The sequence below is a fragment of the Prionailurus viverrinus genome, chromosome E3 (genome assembly GCF_022837055.1).
Source record: "Prionailurus viverrinus isolate Anna chromosome E3, UM_Priviv_1.0, whole genome shotgun sequence".
NCBI lineage: Eukaryota > Metazoa > Chordata > Mammalia > Carnivora > Felidae > Prionailurus > Prionailurus viverrinus.
In genome coordinates this window covers 34,504,639-34,523,408 of record NC_062576.1, presented here as the reverse complement: position 1 = coordinate 34,523,408, position 18,770 = coordinate 34,504,639, and the positions used below count along the sequence as shown (strand labels likewise).

Here is an 18,770-nt window from a genome sequence, read left to right as displayed (position 1 = left end):
CTGGGCCGAAGTCAGATACTTAACCTACTGAGCCACCCAGGTACCCCGAGAAATCTATTTTTTGCCTTTTCCAGCTTCCAGAGACCTCCCCCATTCCTTGGCTCCCCTTTCCATCCTCAGAGCCAACAAGGCCTTCCCACCCCACACCACCCACACGGCAACCTCAGGACCCTTAGGATTACACCAGGCCCACCTGGGCAGCACTGGATACTCTCCCCATTAGGGACACTTACCTTTGCAATGTAAGGCAATACAGTTGCTGGCTCTGGGGATTAGGACAGGGACATCTCTGGGGACCATTATTCCACCTACCACAGACCCTAAACCACGGACACAGACGCACAGGTCCCGATCCGACCAACCCTGCTGTGCTACTCGACATCTGCCTCCGACGACTCCAGCACAGCGCCCCGCTTCTCAAAACCGGTCGTGTGCCCCCCTCAGGAAAGCCTCTGCTGACTCACCCTTCCCAGGGGAGCCAGTCCCGTCCCTACTATGTGGCACGGCCACCTCCTGTCCACCACCCCTTCGGAGCCCTTCACGGAGGCCCTCCCGTGCACATGTCCACCTGGCACCTGAACTCCGGCCCTCCGTAGGCAGGACATGTCTGGTACACAGGAGCCCCGCTAACCAGGCTCTGTGAGAACCACAACAGATCACCTCTGCTGCCGCGAGAATGCAAGCCTCCATTCCTGGTCCCTCTGGAAGCCAGACAAGAAGACAAAGAGGACAGGGCTAAAAACGAGAAGCCCTGCACAGGGCCGGCGAACAGGTGCCCCTCTGTGCACCTAACCACAATGAAGATCGAATGTAGGAACTTTCCAGTGATGTGACTTTCCCACAACACCCAAGCATGGGCCTGTCACACCGGACCACATTATACCCTGCGAGACTTCAGAGTTCATTTGTTAACTGCAACCCCAAAGTAGGTATGATCCGCAATCCACTTCTTTGAACAAAAGAGAACTTAGCTCTGAGCTTATAAGATACAGCTGAAGCTGTCCACAGAGAAATTCTAGAAAATCACTTTAAAAATCTCCCCCATTCTCGGTGTACCTCTCTAGCACTGAATTCGCAGGAGTATTAGCAAAACAGAGAAACACTGGGGATAAACATCAGCCCCCATGAGCAGCAGAAGCGAGATCATCTGTTACTTTATGAACTACACATGGAGGCTCTCGATGTGGGGGTTGCGACTTCACACAAAGTCGGGTTTGGTTACCAGAGTGGACCGACCGGCAGTTACCAGTGTAATAGGGTCTCTCTATACTCTTGGTCTAGACACACACTTTCTTTTTTTTTTTTTTTAATTTTTTTTTTTTAACGTTTATTTATTTTGGGGACAGAGAGAGACAGCGATTGAATGGGGGAGGGGCAGAGAGAGAGGGAGACACAGAATTGGAAGCAGGCTCCAGGCTCTGAGCCATCAGCCCAGAGCCTGACGCGGGGCTCGAACTCACGGACCGCGAGATCGTGACCTGAGCTGAAGTCGGACGCTTAACCGACTGAGCCACCCAGGCATCCCTAGACACACACTTTCAATGAACACAAATGGTTTCTGTAATTTTCTTTCTTAGGATGTATGTTTGTTCTAATCACTGATTTCAACAGCTGTACATTTGTTGAATTAATAATAAACTTGGGCTTGTATTTTGTAGGTTTACTGGTATTTCACTTACATCGTTTGTTGGCACTGTATTTCTACAAAATACAGTCTAGAATGTCCACAGTGGACTAGAAATTAAAGAAAAAACCTGGTTCTTCACCACAAATAACTGGAGAAGCTAGCTCTATAGGGTTTGCCCAAGAACTATTTTATTCATTTTAACTGAGCTCTCCCAGAACACACTGCAAGTTTCCCAACATTCAATGTGATACCAATGCTTCCAGAAACACCACCAGCCAAGGATCCAACCAGATCATTTAGGCCAGCACTGGCCACTAACACTTTCTGCCGTTGCCAGAAGTACCCTGTACCTGCACTGCCCAACATGGTGGCCACCAGCCATATGTGGTTATTCATCACTTGAAATGTGGCTAGTAAAAACATTTTTTAATATGGCAAGTCAGTTAAGGAATAGGATTAATTTAAATCTTTTAAATTTTTTAATATTTATTTTTGAGAGAGGCAGAGCACGAGTGGAGGAGGGGCAGAGAGAGAGGGAGACACAGAATCTGAAGCAGGCTCCAGGCTCCACGCTGTCAGTACAGAGTCTGATGGGGGGCTCGAAACCACAAACTTCGAGATCATGACCTAAGGCAAAGTCAGACATGTGGCATTTCCTCCTCCCCCCCCCATGAAAACAAGTGGATTTCTGGAGAAAGATGGGCCTAAGAAGGAACCTGATCTCAGTTTGTTCTCATCAGAACCGGCAGGAGACCTGGAGTGCTTCGGAGAAATGAGGAATCCTGGCTAGGACAGCACCCCACTCCAGTCCAACCCAGGACAAGCGACCCCTCAGCCACTACCACTCACAGTCTCGAGTGGGAGAGTCAGCCCAAAGGCTGGGGCTCACAAAGGGGCCACAGCAACCCACGCCCCCACCAGCTGCTTCTGAGGGCATTCTGCGAGTCAGGTTTTTCCACCCGATTTGTGCATCCTCTTAATCCTTACACACTCAGCATAGAAGAGAGAAAGGCTGAGAATCTTTGGGGACAATTCTTGTAAATGTCCATGATGGAGACAAAACAGCACTATGGACTGAGGAATGTTTTTAACCACTTCACATACAGTTTCTTTGACTGAATAATGTCTCCCCCACGGTGATCTAAACCACCGAATGCAAGAAGCAGGCACTTCAAAATCACCCACCCAACACTAAGAGAAGCTAGGCTGCATAACCACACCGACAGTTAAGAACTGTTACACGCATTCGTTTTAAGACAGCCACTGCACAGGGTCAATTAAGAGCCTTGAAACAGAACCTATTCCTGAAAGTCGCATTGATGAAACATACTTCCAACTCCAGGTACGGGGCCCATAAGTCCTTTTATAAGGGACCCCGCAGTGATGGGGTTTGCTCAGCCAACACATTAGAGCCACTGGACAGGGTCTCCCTCGGAATAATCCCCCATCAACTCCTTCTGAAAGTACTATGAATCGGGTGGCAGGAGGGGTGGCCAAGAGAAGTTTTAGTTCCACCCAGACACCTGTGGCTACGCCCTGGAGTGTATCACACTCTACAAGACAGGCCACTCTCGTAAACTCATACCAGAGGCCAGTTTAGCAACTTATTGTGAGAGCAAGGCCTTCCCCAGGTGGATATGCTAAGGGCTGGCACACGATACAAGAGCCCTACCAGTATCAGGATGTCAGGAAAACCAATTTAGTCACTGGCACGGAATCAAAACCGGAGGACCCAGGCTTTGAATACTCTATGCCAGGCAGGAGAATCACACAGAACCGCTGTGGTCACACAAGGGAACCTCCTCCTCCCCAGCTTTCAGACTCTCAATGACCCTCTCGCCCACACCCGACCAAAAAAAAAAAAAGGATCGACCGCCACCCTGAGACTCAGACTGACCACTCACGTGGCAAACAGTGGACTAGAGCTCCCTCAGGCAGGTAACCTGTTCTCTTCCAAAGGACACGGGCCCCCCTGGGCATGTGTGTCCACATTAGCAGCGGTGACCTGCGCAGTCTCCACACCTCCAGGCTGGCCTAAGAACTGAGCTGGTGACAAGCAGCACAGGGGCCAGGGAGGGCCCACCGGGCGGGGCGAGGAGCACCGTGCTCCCCGTTACCCCCGGAGGCCTTCCAACCCCAGCTCTTGCCACCCCAACAACATGCCGTGCCACCACTTCTCAAGGTGCAGCCCTCGAGCTCTCCCTCCCCCGTCTCCTGCTCGACTCCCACTTAGCCCTATCGTCCCCATGTTCTGGAAGCATTCAGCTCTTGCCCAGGTCCGTGTATTTCCTGACTCTCTCATTACCCCCATTCCCAGCTTCCAAGTTCTAATTCACCAACCCTCAGAAGTAGGCCTGCTTCTCTTCAAGAGAATTTCAACACGTCTGACTTCTCATTAGCCAAGGCATGTGTTAACTTACTAGAAAAATGGCATAACTGACTTTCCTGCCTACGCGTGACACTTAAAATCCTGCTTCCTCCAACTTTCTTAAGTCCAAGTAAGTTCAGGACAAGTTCACGAAGCAGGTGACATTGAACAGTCAACTCTGTCACGGTACGTGTCAAGAAGTGCCTCGTTACAACTCTTTTGTCTCCAGAGTAAGATCCCTTTGCCTTGGAAATCAAACAAAAAGACTCAGGCTACATACTACTCATCCAAAAAACCAGAAGAGTAACAAAACCAAATTTTAAAATACTCAGAAGAAACCATCAGTAATTTATATGGACCCGTCAACACCCTGGTCTGGAAAACAGAAATGAGCTCCTCCTTCCAAAAGGATCAAAAATGCCATCTGAAGCAACTTACGTTAAAAGCAATAAAACTGAATTAGCAGCTATCAAAGCAACATCAGTTTATGGCTTCGGCTTTCTCTTTCACACACCACCTTGCCAGCCAGCCACCTCCTGTTGTACCATTTAGCCTTAGAATTGCTTTTTCCTGAATGAATATCCCCCACAAGTACACTGAACAACAAAACAACAAAAAAAAGAACAGGAGACGGTCACCTTCCACACTAACAACCCAACACTGAGGAAGAGAGGGGTACGCGAGGGACAACCACGGTCTACAGGACTCCAGGGCAAGCCAAACAGCCGTGGCAACCAGAAAGGTTTAGGGAGAAGGTGACATGGGAACAGGTTTTGAACCACTGTCCTGGGGTATCCATCCTGTGTGCATTCTCAAAAGAGAAGCCATCGGTGTCTATGCAAGGCCCCAAAGCCGGGGCTGCACCCCAGGAAGCACCAGCCTGTGTGTGTTCGGACCCCAAAGCACAAAGAAGGCCAAGGCCAATCCTGAGGACTCTGATGGCCTACACGGGACTGTGTGACTCCCCACATACAGCACACCTGCGCCCCCCTAAAGCAGGGCGGTGAAGGGGCCAAGCGGTCCTGCGGGCAGTCTACTTTCAAAGAGCTGCACGAGCCGTGTGAGGTTCGGGAGGGATGGAAGCAGACATCAGCAAGAAGGCTATTGCAAAGTCCCAGCATGAGGCAACAGGGGCCTCATTTAGGGTGGTGGCTGAAACCAAAGGGCTTGGTAACAGGATGTGGGGATCCAGAGAGAAGAATTCAAGGCCAACTCCCCAAGTGTGGAGACTGGGTGACCTGATTCTCAACCTCAAATCCTCATTACATGCTCTAAAACTTTTCCCAGAACAGGAATACTCTTTATCACAGGGCTACTGAGCTGAGCACACTTCAGTGCCCGTGTCTCAGCGCCCCAAGTCCACTCGTGTCCTCCGTCATCCACAGATGTTTCTTAAAATATTAAACCATTAATCTTAAGTACCTCTTTAGGCATCTCAAGCCCAGAATTCCATAATGCTGCTTAGATTGAGGCTGGTCCTGTTTTCTTCCTAGTCCACACTAGGACATAATCACCGTAGAACATTTCTGCACACCACGGAAAATCACAACCTGCCCTACCTGTGCATGCCATGCTCTGGTCCTAAGTGGATCGCTTCCTCCTGTGCAAGGCTCCACTGTCCCAGGAACCCCACGAATTGAACATCCACACTCCCAGTTCTCTGCACGGTACTTTACAAGAGCTTTGTGCTCTTGTCACACAATTAAATGGCAAAGTCCACACTCAAACTCAGGCCTGGCCCAAAGCCTGTGCTCAAGCCACCATACTGCCACACCACGAGGAGCTGGAACTCAGCGGCCCCTTTCTCCCTTTCCACCAAGCTGACTGCAAAAAAATAAAAATAAAAATCAAGGAGGAAGGTACTCACTTTCTTCCCATATTTGCTGTTAGCAATCTTTTATTTGTTCCCAGATCATCAAAATCAGCAGCCTGAGAAAATCGAGAGGGTTGATGCCTGTGGGGAGTAACTTCCAATCCTACCAAAACCTGCCAGGCTCAGAGTCAGACATTTCCAGGTTTGGCCTAATTTTTTTCTGCATTTCTTCTGGGTTCTCTAAGTTGACTTTCACCTTGTAGCTTCGCAGTTCTTTTACCAACCAAGGCTAACACGAGAGAAAAATAGGGATTCCCGTGATTTTTGTCTTGTTACAGGGCTATCTGAAAAGGCAACTTGCGTTTTAGACAGAATAAAATGTGCCCAGTTTGGTTTATCTGGGTGCGTGTGTGCAAGGAAACTCCCTTTCACTCCCAAGCCTGCCTTAGCACAAGGGTAACTCGAAACTCCACCTCCCCACGAAAGTTTGAAAGAAAAAGAAATCCACCAGTGCTGCCTCTTCCCAACCAAAAACACAGAAGTCAATGATCAATTCTTTGCAAACTGCAGATGACTCATTGATTTGCTCCCAGCTTGGTGTCCCAACGGCAGTGGTCTGAGTGTTGTACCGAGGTCAAACAAAACTGTCCCCAACAGTCTAAGAGATCACACTCTGCAACGGAGATTGCTCACAGGGGCCGAAGAAGCAAGGAACAAACATCAGGGTATTTACATTTGTGCTGGCCCGTCTATGCAGCAGAAGCAAGGGCCTTGGGAAAACTTCCTGTTGACTGGACAGGGCACAGCACTGACCAGATGATCACCGCTCCAAGTACTCAGAGGGCAGAGGCCTGCACAAGTCGCTCCTTCAGCCCCTCGGCCCGCACCTCCTCTGAGTTAGACAAGGAATAAACTGCTAAGTGAATTCCTTCTTGGCCAGAGCGAATAACACCACCACCACCACCACCACCACCACCGCGTGTGCCTCCCCACTTGAAACGTGTGATCAACTGCTTCGGGACCTAGAGGAGGCATGGGGTCCGACCCCATGAACTGCCGTCCTGTCCCTCGTCTCTTTCCTCTCTGCCCTTCACCCTTTGTAACTTTAGCAATTGCTCAGAACAAGTCATTTTTAAAATAACAAAGCGTGAGCATTGTTACTCTACAGCAGATACGCAAGGACCGAGCAAAGTTCCGTCAAAAGCAAATGCAATCCCGGAGAAGTGGAGTGAGAAGGAGAGCAAACTAACACTGACCTACTGATAGGAAAGAACAACCGACCTAACCAGTCTCCCAAGCTCCTCCGAAACGGCCCTGCCCAGGAGGGGCAGGTAGGATGCTCCTCATTGACAAAGCCTTCCCTTCCTCAAGCTGATCAGAACCCTAACTGCTACCAGCTGCCAGTTCTAATGGACTCAGGGCAGGTTCAAGGCACTAGCATAACCTGGCACGTGAAGCCAAATGGAGTTGATTGTCACTAAATCCCACCCTGCTGGCTTTTTAGTAGGAAGGATTCTTCCCCTCTTCCTGATCCTAAACTACAATATTTAAAGCCAGCACATTTCAGGAGTGGGAAGCTTAATAAAGGCTGATAGGCAGCTTTGTGAACCACACACCTGTGGGTGCTCACAGGGAATTGACAATCCCAAGTCCTACAGAGGCAAGGTATCGGCGGGATAATGAATTTGGGACAGAGGTCCACTCAAAAGAAACAAGTTTTCTTAAGTTTTAGAAATCAGCATTAATAACCGCAACCTTCCCCTCCAATTTTGAGATTCCAGTAAATTCGCAGATTAATGATCTTAGGGGTGACCTTTCCAATACAAACTTTGATATGAAAATAAAACTCCATGAGAAAAGGAAGTCATCTTGCAAGCATGGAGTGTGTGGATTTCTTGGAACTGTGGATTTCTGAAAATTTTTCCACTACCCTTCAACACTGTCCAATCTTACAGAAAAGCCCGCAGAACTCGGGGCATGACGATTTCCCCAAAGGCAGTTCTGTATCAGAAATAGGTCCTTCAGTGATGTCCACCTTTATTGCTTCTCACTACTATTTTAAAACACTTGGAAAAGTGGTAAAACGACATATAGGGGAAATCAGCATGCCAGCACTGTTGGATTTTTGTCTTGATGGAGCGCTATTCAAAAAAAGGGGGGGGAGGGACTGAAAAGCAACCTGTTTGGTTATGTGGCATAAAAGGAATACCCAAAATTGTCTCAGCAACATATTCCTGCAACTAGCTGGTTTAATCACCCCTGCCAAAAGCTTCGTGAAGCTACTGCCTTCCTGAAGCCAAAGGAAATACATAGCCTGGTCCTTGGCGCGGACTCTGCTCTCCTGTCCCCCACGACTGCCCATTGTTAAGTACCACTGGGAAGTGCTTTCTGCAGGCATTTCCACCACTTTGCCTTTTGCAATCTGGCAAGCCATTTTTTTCAGTGAACATCCAATTACTGGCAGTACGTCATTCACAGGGGAATACCAGTCATGGTTAAGTGTTCCCACCAACCAGGGTGGCAGGCAGTGCCCCACACGTGTAGCCACCCAACAGGACAAATGTGGTCCTTTGCCTCAGCTTCCTGAGCAAGGTTCCATTCATTTATGCAACCCGAGATCGCTGGCTAAAAGCAAACTAAGAACATTCAGTGCCCAGTTCACTTAGCTACCCCCTTTTTTGGCTCCTGCCGATCTGACCCCTCAAGGCAGGTAAAAAAGCTGTTTTTCTAGACTACTTTGACTTTGCTCTTTTAAACACTTGGGGCCACGAGAACTAAAAGATGCCTTCCAATGGCCAACTTGGCCCGAAATATGTAAACCAAAGACTCTTGATATCAAACCTTTATAACCAAGACCCCGTATCTGGAAGTACCTGAGGAAACTGCTGCCAGAAGGGCAGAAAATTAAGTTACTTTTGGAGTCAGGATTGATTCGGCTGTAGGTAGCCATGTGCGGCGGGGCTTTCGCGCAGTTGCAAACACACACCTGGCCGGATGCTGACTGCACCGCACACAGTCGGGTAACCCAACTCTCCCCTCCCCGCTCCCCGCCCAAACAGGTAAGTAGAAACAGAGAGCGTCCGGCTCAGAACTCGGGGCCAGTCCCAAGGCGGAGAACATGTGCCTTCCTTGCAGGTGTTGCTCCAAAATGACGCCCAACGCTAGGAAGTGCCGTTTTAATGGGATCCGGGGGAACGCCTCGCAGCCCTGGTGGGCGCTCCGGGGGAGCGCACGCGAGCAGGTGCGGGCGAGCCCCGCGTCCACGGAGGGCGAGCGCTCCCCAAGCTCGCCGGCCGGAACCGGGCCAGGCGAGGCAGATCCCGGGGACGCCCGCCACGGGGCACGGCCCGCCCCCACCCACACCCCACCTCCCCCTCCCCCCCCCCCCCCCCCCCGCCCGGAGCCCGGCTCCCGACCCGACGGCCGCCAGAAGCCCGGAGCACGCCTGCGTCCCTCGGGCGGCCAGGGCGCCCTCATTCACAAGCACGGGATCCGGGCGCTTTGTGCCGGAAGGCGCCCCGGACAATGAGCCGGGCAGGGGGCCGCCGGCCGCCCCCAGCGCGCGCGGGCCCGGCATGACGGTGCAGCCTCGCCCGGCCCGGCCCAGGCCCAGGCCCGTGGCCGCCGGGGCCTGCTTAAAGATGGCGAGCCCCTCGCGTGGCTCCCGCGGCTCCCCCCGGCCACAATGGAAGGCGCCCCCCGGCCCCGCCGCGGCCGGTCCGCGGGCCTCACCTTCCATCTCCATGTCCTCGGGCTCGCTCAGCTGCTGCTCGCCCGCTTTCTGCTGCTGCTGCTGCTGCTGCTGGTGGTTCATGTCGGCCGCGGCCTGGGCCTCGCCTGCGGCCGGGAGCCCGGGCTGCGGGCCCGGCGGGCGGGCGGCGGCGGCGGCGAGCCGGGGCGGCGGCGGCGGCGGCGGCGGCGGGGCGGCCTCCTCCTCCTCCTCCCGCGCGTCGTCGGCGGCGGCGGCGGCCCCGGGGCGGCCCGCGGCGGGCGGCGGCGGCGGCGGCGGCGGCGGCAGGGAGACGCGCACGTACTTGCTCGCGATTCGCCCAATCTCGGCGCCGAGGCGGGCGGGCGGCCGGCGGGCCGGGCCGGGCGGCCTCGTCGCTCGCTGCGGCCGCCGCCGCCGCCGCCGCCGCCGCGGGGCCCGCCTCCCGCCGCCGGGGCCGGGGCCGGGGCTGCGGGGCCGCGGGCCGGCCGGGGGCGGAGGGCGGCCGGGCGGGGGCCGCGGAGTCAGCCCCGCCTCGGGCCGGGCGCGGCGGGCGGGAGGCCTGGCCGGCCGCGGCGGGCCTGCGGGGCCTGGGGCCGGCGGGAGCGGCGGCGGCGCGGGCGGGCGACTGGCCGGCCGCGCTCGGGGCGCTGCGGCCTCCGCCTCCTCGGCGTCGTCGTCGGGGCTCCGGCAGCGGACGCGGCGCCCGGCGGCTCGGCTCGGCTCGCTCTCAAAATGGCGGCGGCGTGAAATGTCACATCCGCATGGGGGGCCCGAGAGCGAGCGAGCGAGCGAGCGGAGAGCGGGCGGGCGGCGCAGGGAGCGGGCGGGCGGGCGGGCGGGAGGGCGCCGAGCAGGAGGGCGGAGCGGGAGCGGAGGGCGGAGCAGGGGAGGCGGAGCAGAGAGCGGCCCGCCCGCCGCTGCCGCCGCAGCCGCCTCGGCCCGCCCGCCGGCTGCGGCTCCGGCTCCCGCTCCCGCTCCCGCACCAGCCCGCGTCGCACCGCGCCCCCGGTGCCTCCCCCAGCGCCGCCCGGCCCCGGGTGCCTGCCCCTGAGTCCCGGGACGCGCCGGGGCGGGCCCCCCGGCACCCCGACCCTGGAGGGTGAGAGCCCCGAGCCCGGCCCAGCGCAGGGGCCTTACCCCCCTTCCTCCCCATACCCTGGGGCCCTCGGCGCGGCCGTGTGACCTTGGGCGTGTAGCTGACCAGGCTGCCTAGAACAGGGTCTGGGACAGAGCCGGGGGCGACGCGTACCACCAGTGCCTGTGGTCAGTAGTAGTAGTAGGATTACTCTCCACCCTTAACCGAGCTGTGTTGTACGTGCCCAATACCCTATGTGGGAGAACTTATTTTCTCATTGTAGTCCAAACCAGAAAAGTTAAGTCCCTCAGAACTGACCCCAAAACCTCTTCGTGTGGCATTTAACCTGTTCCCCTCAAATCAGCACAGACTGGTGAGTAGCGTCTCAGCTTTTTTATGGTAACCGAGGCAGCGCAGGTGAATAAATAGGCAAAAAGGGCATACATCTCTGTACATCTGTCCCCATCTAAGGGACCGTCTCAAAGGAGAATGTAATTTTGCCCCCTAAAATGGCCAGGAAGTTGTGATTCCCACCCCACTTTCCATCTCCGTATTTCCTTTCCCTGCATTTTTCTCCAGTTTAGTTAGGATCCCATCTCCCCACCCACAAAAGAACGTTTTGTTCACTGTGGTGTCCCACGTGCGTGGGACATTGCAAGGGCTCAATGAATATTTGTTAAATGAATGCTTGATTCAAATGTGACTGCCCCCCCCCCAAGCATTTCATATATGCGAAGGTTTCCCACCAGCGGAATTTCTTGCTAGACCAAGGAAGGCAGCAAATGAGAGGGAAGGAGTGACTTCACCAAGAATCGGTCCCAGTCCCTGGGTCACCCCCAGATCCCGAAGAGGTGTTGTTATTCACACAGATTCTCACAAATGCTAATGAACTGTTCTCAGATGCAAAGGAATCCTCCCCTCCAGCTCTGCAGAGCCTTGGGGGAGGGCAGAAAGGACCTTGGGGGGGGGGGGGGCAGTTGGCAGAGAGCAATACACAATGCCTACTAGGTTCCACACCGCCCAACCTTATTTTTATAACTGGGTTCAAAACCAACCTGGGAAACATATGAGGAGTAAAAAGGATACTCTGCGTGGTGGATAAAATAAATGTGGTATAGCCATCCCATGAAATACTATTTGGCAATTAAAAAGCATGAGGCACTGAGACATGCTACCCGTGGATACACCTTGAAAAACACTGTGCTGAGTGAAAGAAGCCAGACACAAAGGACCACATGGTGAATGATTCCCATTACATGAAACATCCAGCAGGCAAATCAATCTATGGAGACAAAGTAGATTGAGGGGTTCCGGCTTTGAGCAGTGATGGCTCCTAGGCCAGGGGTTTCTTTGGGGAGGTTTTGAAAATATCCTAAAATTTGATTCTGGTAATGGTGCGAATATGCTAAAACCTTTGGAACTGTACGCTTTAAGTGGGTGAATTGTAGGATACGTGAATCATATGGCAGTAAAACTTTCTTTTTTTTTTTTTTTTAAATTTTTTTTTTTTTCAACGTTTATTTATTTTTGGGACAGAGAGAGACAGAGCATGAACGGGGGAGGGAGGGACAGAGAGAGAGGGAGACACAGAATCGGAAACAGGCTCCAGGCCCTGAGCCATCAGCCCAGAGCCTGACGCGGGGCTCGAACTCACGGACCGCGAGATCATGACCTGGCTGAAGTCGGACGCTTAACCGACTGCGCCACCCAGGCGCCCCAAAACTTTCTTTTAAAAAAAGGCCAAGATGGGGCGCCTGGGTGGCGCAGTCGGGTAAGCGTCCGACTTCAGCCAGGTCACGATCTCGTGATCCGGGAGTTCGAGCCCCGCGTCAGGCTCCGGGCTGATGGCTCAGGGCCTGGAGCCTGTTTCCGATTCTGTGTCTCCCTCTCTCTCTGCCCCTCCCCCGTTCATGCTCTGTCTCTCTCTGTCCCCCCAAAAAATAAATAAACATTGAAAAAAAAAATTTTTTTTTAAATAAAAAAAGGCCAAGAATGAGTGAGGAAGACCAGAATGGAGGCTGGTCACAGTCTAGAGGAGAGATGGAGGTGAGCTAGACAGGTGTAGTGGACCTGGAGAAAAAGAAAAAAGAACAGGTGTAGGTGTGTTGACAGGTCAAACTGGCTAGACTTGCTGATAGGCTGGGGTCAGGTGGGAGAGGAAGAAATGTTGCTTTAAGCCTCTGAGTTTGTGGTCACTTATGACACAATAATAAAAAATGAATACACCCAAATAATATGTCTCCAGTCCTAGAAGCATCTCAAAGGGAAGAAACTTCACAGCTGTATCCTAGCACGGTGCCTGGTACATAGTAGATGCCTGATAAAGCCTGATTGAATGGTTTCACCTCAGCTAATGTTTACTAATTGCCAGGAGCCAGGGTCTGTCTGGGATACAAAAGACTGCCTGCTTGCTTTAAAGGCTTTTAGTAAGGATTCAGTTACAGAACTTCTTTGCAGCTTCCTGCCTTTCACCTAGGAGTAGAGGATGGGGGGCAGGGAGGAGGCCTCATTTCTAGGCTGCCTCAGCTACTCAAAACAGCAGTACCAGTGCCCTCTGAGGCCTGCGAAGAAGGTCCAGACTCAGTTATTCCAGAGGCCTCTGCTAGCCTCTGCATCTCCACCTTGGGGAATCAGGTCTGCATTAGCTGTAAAGCCCATTTGCTCACAGAAGGAATGTGTAGGGAAGAACACTAAAGACACCAATCAGCTGAGTAATGCCTGCTTCCTGGGAGCTGGAATGCCAAGATGCCTCCAAAGGGCCTAGAGCAATAAAGGGCAAGGCGACTTACTAGGGCACCATTTCTAATCATTGCCAATTCTTAAAAATTTCACACCCCCGTACCCTGGTTCAGAAACCAGGGACCTAAGAAAGACGGGAAACCGGGGAGACAGGAACTGCTAAAGCAGCTGACTTGTCATTAGGTAGAGTCAGTAGGTGCAGGGAGGGGCCACCCTATCATTACTCTCAGAGCAAAACATATTTTTGCTGCTCCCAGGGCCAGAGCCATGACTTGGCATAAACAGCCGGTTGGGTTTTCTTCTTAAGAACCAAAATATTTATCTACCTGGCAGCTATGTGGGCCAGGGTCTAAAATGATTTGATGGAAGTGTCAGACAAAAAAGAAGAGATTAACGGGAGCTCTTTATTTTTCAGGATAACTAAATTTGTAGATAATCCATGTCTGGAAAGATGACCTAACCCCACAGCCACAGGGTTAGTGAGGAGGGTCTGAGCTTAAAAGAAATAAGGCGGAGGGCGCCTGGGTGGCTCAGTCGGCTGAGCATCCGACTTCGGCCCAGATCATGATCTCGAGGTTCAGGAGTTTGAGCCCCGCGTCAGGCTCTGTGCTGATGGCTCAGAGGCTGGAGCCTGCCTCGGATTGTGTGTGTGTGTGTGTGTGTGTGTGTGTGTGTGTGTGTGTGTGTGTGCGCGCGCGCGCGCGCGCGCGCGCCCCTCCCCCACTCATTCTTTTTCTCTCTCTCTCTCTCTCTCTCTCAAAAATAAAATAAAAATGGAGCACCTGGGTGGCTCAGTCAGTTAAGCGTCCAACTTCGACTCAGGTCATGATCTCACAGTTGATGGGACAGCCCATGTTGGGCTCTGTGCTGACAGCTCAGAGTCTGGAGCCTGCTTTGGATTCTGTGTCTCCCTCTCTCTCTCTGCCCCTCCCCCACTCATGATGTTTCTCTCAGTCTCAAAATTAAACATAAAAAAAATTTTTAAATAAAATAAAAACATTTAAAAAATTTTTTTAAATAAAATAAAAAAATAAAGAGGGATAAGGCCAAACAAAGTCCTGCAGCTAGAAGCTGTTTGGAGGGTAAAGGGGTTTCCGAGTCAGAACCAAATGACCTAGGTTCCACAGGAGAGGTTCTGCAAAGTTGAACTTGGGAAGCTAGTTGCCTTAACCTCTTTGAACTCAAGGTTCTTACCCGGAAAATGAGGAAGACAGTTTCTACCTAAAGGGGCCTTTGGAAATCAAATGAAGTAAGAAAACTTTACTTAAACACGTCATGGTCCAGAGGTTGTGAAACAGTTATTGGAAGGGCAAGGGCAGAATGACATGAGACCCCAGCCCCAAGTTCCCCGCCTATCTTTCACGCAGAACTGTGGATAGGTTGACTACCTGCTGTGTGCCAGAGACTGGGCTGCTGGGGTGGGGTTGGGGGGGCGGGTACAGGGAATGAATGGCAGAAATGACCAAAGGGTGTCTCAACACAAAGTCACCTGACCAACATTTTCCTGGGCCAGGTTTTGGGAAGGGAGAGGCAAACGTTAATGCCAGCTCTTTGCTAGAGTGACTGCTCATAGTTGGCCACGAATGCGTGTAGATTTTAGGGTCTTGTTTTTATTTTTTGAAAAAGAGCTCACAAAGATCCTTTGGCTTCAGTGTGACCAGGCTGACTCCAAAAGAGGCGGTGGAAAGAGGCGGTGAAAACCTGGGGGACAATGGTGCTTTCCTTTCCTTGTTTTAAATTTACGTTTTGTTGGTTTGTAGGAAAATGTAGGTTAAACCATTAACCACTCCTCTTGGTCACACCCTCTTAAAAGGGTAAGAATATGGAACAATGGGATATTTCCAATTAGGTGGTTTTGGGGGAGAAAAAACAAACTCACTTGAAGAACACTTACTGGGGCACTTGGGTGGCTCAGTCGGTTAAGCGTCTGACTCTTGATTGTGGCTCATGATCTCACGGTTCATGGGTTGGAGCCCTGCCTCAGGTTCTGCGGTGACAGAGGGGGGCCTGCTTGGGATTCTTTCCCTGTCTCTCTCTCTCTCTCTCTCTCTCTCAAAAATAAATAAATAAATAAATAAACAAATAAACATTTAAAAGTAAAATAAAGAGCACTTACTCTGTGAACCAGAGACTGTTTATTTTTTTTTTAATTTTTTTAACATTTTATTTATTTCTGAGAGAGACAGAGTGTGAGCAGGGGAGAGGCAGACAGAGAGGGAGACATAGAATCCGAAGCAGGCTCCAGGCTCTGAGCTGTCAGCCCAGAGCCCGACGCGGGGCTCGAACCCACAAACCGTGAGATCATGACCTGAGCCGAAGTCAGACGCTTAACCGACGGTGCCACCCAGGCGCCCCGAACCAGAGACTGTTTAAAGCATTCCACATGTTGACTGTTTTACTCTCACGTCAACCCTATAAGGCAGGTGCTGTATTCCTATTTTACAGTTGAGGTCACTGAGGTGCAGTCTCCAGACTAAGTTAACTAGCTCAATGTCACACAGCTAGTAAAGAAAAGCCCAAATCTGAATCCAGGGAATCTTGCTTCGTATGAGCAAATAGAAAAATATTAATAAGAGATTTACTTTATAACCCAATATAAATCCCCAAATGTGATCAAGAATCCTATTACTTCACGGGGCGCCTGGGTGGCTCAGTCGGTTAAGCGGCCGACTTCGGCTCAGGTCATGATCTCGCAGTTGGTGAGTTCGAGCCCTGCGTCGGGCTCTGTGCTGACAGCTCAGAGCCTGGAGCCTGTTTCAGATTCTGTGTCTCCCCCTCTCTGACCCTCTCCTGTTCATGCTCTGTCTCACTCTGTCTCAAAAATAAATAAACGTTAAAAAAAAAAATTTTTTTTTAAAAGAATCCTATAACTTCACAACCACATATACGCTACTTTCTTATCCACGTTAGCTGGAAAACAGACACAGGTCATCTTTCCACAGAACTGGTCTGGAATTATGCAAAATCTTCAGTAAGCAGCCTTTGCTTTTTTTTTTTTTTTTTTTTTTACTGTTTATGTATTTATTTAGAGAGAGAGAGAGAGAGAGAGAGGGAGGAGAAGCAGAGAACCCCAAGCAGGCTCCATACTGTCAGTGCAGAGCCTGACCAGGGGCTTGAACCATGACCTGTATCAAAATCAAGAGCTGGATGCTTAACTGCCCAAAAGCTGCAAACATCCTTTGCTTTTAAAAGGCAACTGATCTATGTTTTCTTGTTTTTGTTTAATGTTAATTTACTTTTGAGAGAAAGACAGAATGTGAGCAGGGGAGGGGCCGACAGAGAAAGAAAGATAGAGGGAGACACAGAATCCGAAGCAGGCTCCAGGCTCCGCGCTGTCAGCACAGAACCCGATGTGGGGCTCGATCTCACGAACCGCGAGATCATGACCTGAGCCCAAGTCGGACGCTGAACTGAGCCACCCAGGCGCCCCTCTTGTGTTTTCATGTGGCCAATATTAACCTAGAAGTTTGTCACATTAGGTACATTCTTGACAAAACTGTCTCAGCTCTGACTGTAAACCAAAACATGTACCTCCTCACAGAGCCAGGTAACATGCTCTAAGTGGCTATCTTAATCTTCACAAGGTAAGAGCAATAATCATGGCTAATATTTATTGAGTGCTTTCTTCCTGCCAGGCACTGTTCCAAGGACTTTACATTAACTCTTTCCTTTAACCTGTCAACAACCCTGTGAATTACAGATGTCAAGTACTCCTCTTTAGAGAGGTAAAACCGACAGAGAGAAGGAAGGTGCTCAGTGTCTCAAATAGCAGCGGAAGGGTTTCTCCACATAAGTCAAACACAGAATTAGCACAAGAGTGATCCAGCTATTTCACTCCTGGGTATAAGCCCAACAGAATTGGAAACAGGGTCTCAAACGAAAACTTGTACACTAATATAGCAGCACTATTCCCAACAGCCAAAGGTGGAAGCAACCCAAATGTCCACAGACAGATGAATTGATAACGAAATGTGGTCTGTCCACACAATGGAATATCATTCAGCCATCGGAAAGGACGACGTATTGATCCGATGAACCTTGAAAACATGCTAGTAAATGATGGGGGGCCTGGCTGGCTCAGTCGGAAAAGCATGCGACTCTTGACCTCAGAGTTGTAACTTCGAGGCCACGTTTATTTAAAAATAAAATCATGGGGCACCTGGGTGGCTCAGTCAGTTAAGCGTCCGACTTCAGCTCAGGTCACAATCTCGCGGTTCGTGAGTTCGAGCACCGCGTCGGGCTCTGGGCTGACGGCTCAGAGCCTGGAGCCTGTTTCCGATTCTGTGTCTCCCTCTCTCTCTGCCCCTCCCCCGTTCATGCTCTGTCTGTCTGTCTCAAAAATAAACGTTAAAAAAAATTTTTTTAAATAAAATCTTGGGGCACCTGGGTGCCCAGTCAGTTGAGCATCTGACTGTGGCTCAGGTCATGATCTCACAGTTCATAGGTATGAACCCCACATCAGGCTCTGTGCTGACAGTTCAGAGCCTGGAGCCTGCTTAGGATTCTGTGTCTGCCTCTCTCTCTGCTCCTCCCCCACTTGTGTTCTGTCTCTCTCTCTCTCTCTCTCAAAATAAACATCAAAAAATTTTTTTCTTTATATATTTTTTAAAAATAAAAAAATATTGGGGCACCTGTGTAGCTCAGTCGGTTAAGCATCTGACTGTGGCTCAGGTCATGATCTCACAGTTTGTGAGTTCAAGCCCCATACCAGGCTTGCTGCTGTCAGCACAGAGCCAGCTTCACAACTTCTGTCCCCCCCTCTCTCTGCCTCTCTCCTGCTTATGTTCTCTCTCTCAAACATAAATAAATCTTAATAAAAATAAAATAAAATCTTTAGGGGCGCCTGGGTGGCTCAGTCGGTTGGGCAGCCGACTTTGGCTCAGGTCATGATCTCGCAGTGAGTTCGAGCCCCGCATCGGGCACTGTGCTGACAGCTCAGAGCCTGGAGCCTGTTTCGGATTCTGTGTCTCCCTCTCTCTGACCCTCCCCCATTCATGCTCCGTCTCTCTCTATCTCAAAAATAAAATAAACGTTAAAAAAAATTAAAAAAAATAAAATTAAATAAAATCTTTAAAGAAAATGCTAGTAAACGAAAGAAGCCAGAGGCAAAAGGCAACATATTCCATGATTCCATTTGTATGAAATATCCAGCGTGGACAAATCCATAGAGGCATAAAACAGATTAGCAGGTGCCAGAGGCTGACTACGGGGGGTAGTGGGGCATGGCTGCTTCATGGGTATAGGGTTTCCTTTTGGAGTAATAAAAATGTTCTGGGAATTGAGTAGCAATAATTACATAACATGAATGTACATAATGACACTAATGGTAAATTTTGTTATATGTATTTTACTACACTACACAAAATAACAAGATTTGAAAGTAGGGTATTCTCTCATTCCATAGCTTATGTCTCTAGCCAATATGGCATGCTTTGG

The 18,770-nt window shown here is 51.0% G+C and overlaps 1 protein-coding gene across 2 annotated transcripts in view; it reads right to left on the bottom strand.

Moving 5' to 3' along the window:
* USP7 (ubiquitin specific peptidase 7) overlaps nt 1-9,689 on the bottom strand; it is a 64,720-nt gene extending 55,031 nt beyond the window's left edge. For both annotated transcript variants that reach the window (XM_047837975.1, XM_047837976.1), the window contains exon 1: nt 9,541-9,689. In XM_047837975.1, the coding sequence (XP_047693931.1) occupies nt 9,541-9,622 (82 nt within the window). In that variant the 5' untranslated portion in view covers nt 9,623-9,689. The remainder of the gene's footprint in view (nt 1-9,540) is intronic.
* Between the last annotated feature and the right edge of the window lie 9,081 nt (nt 9,690-18,770).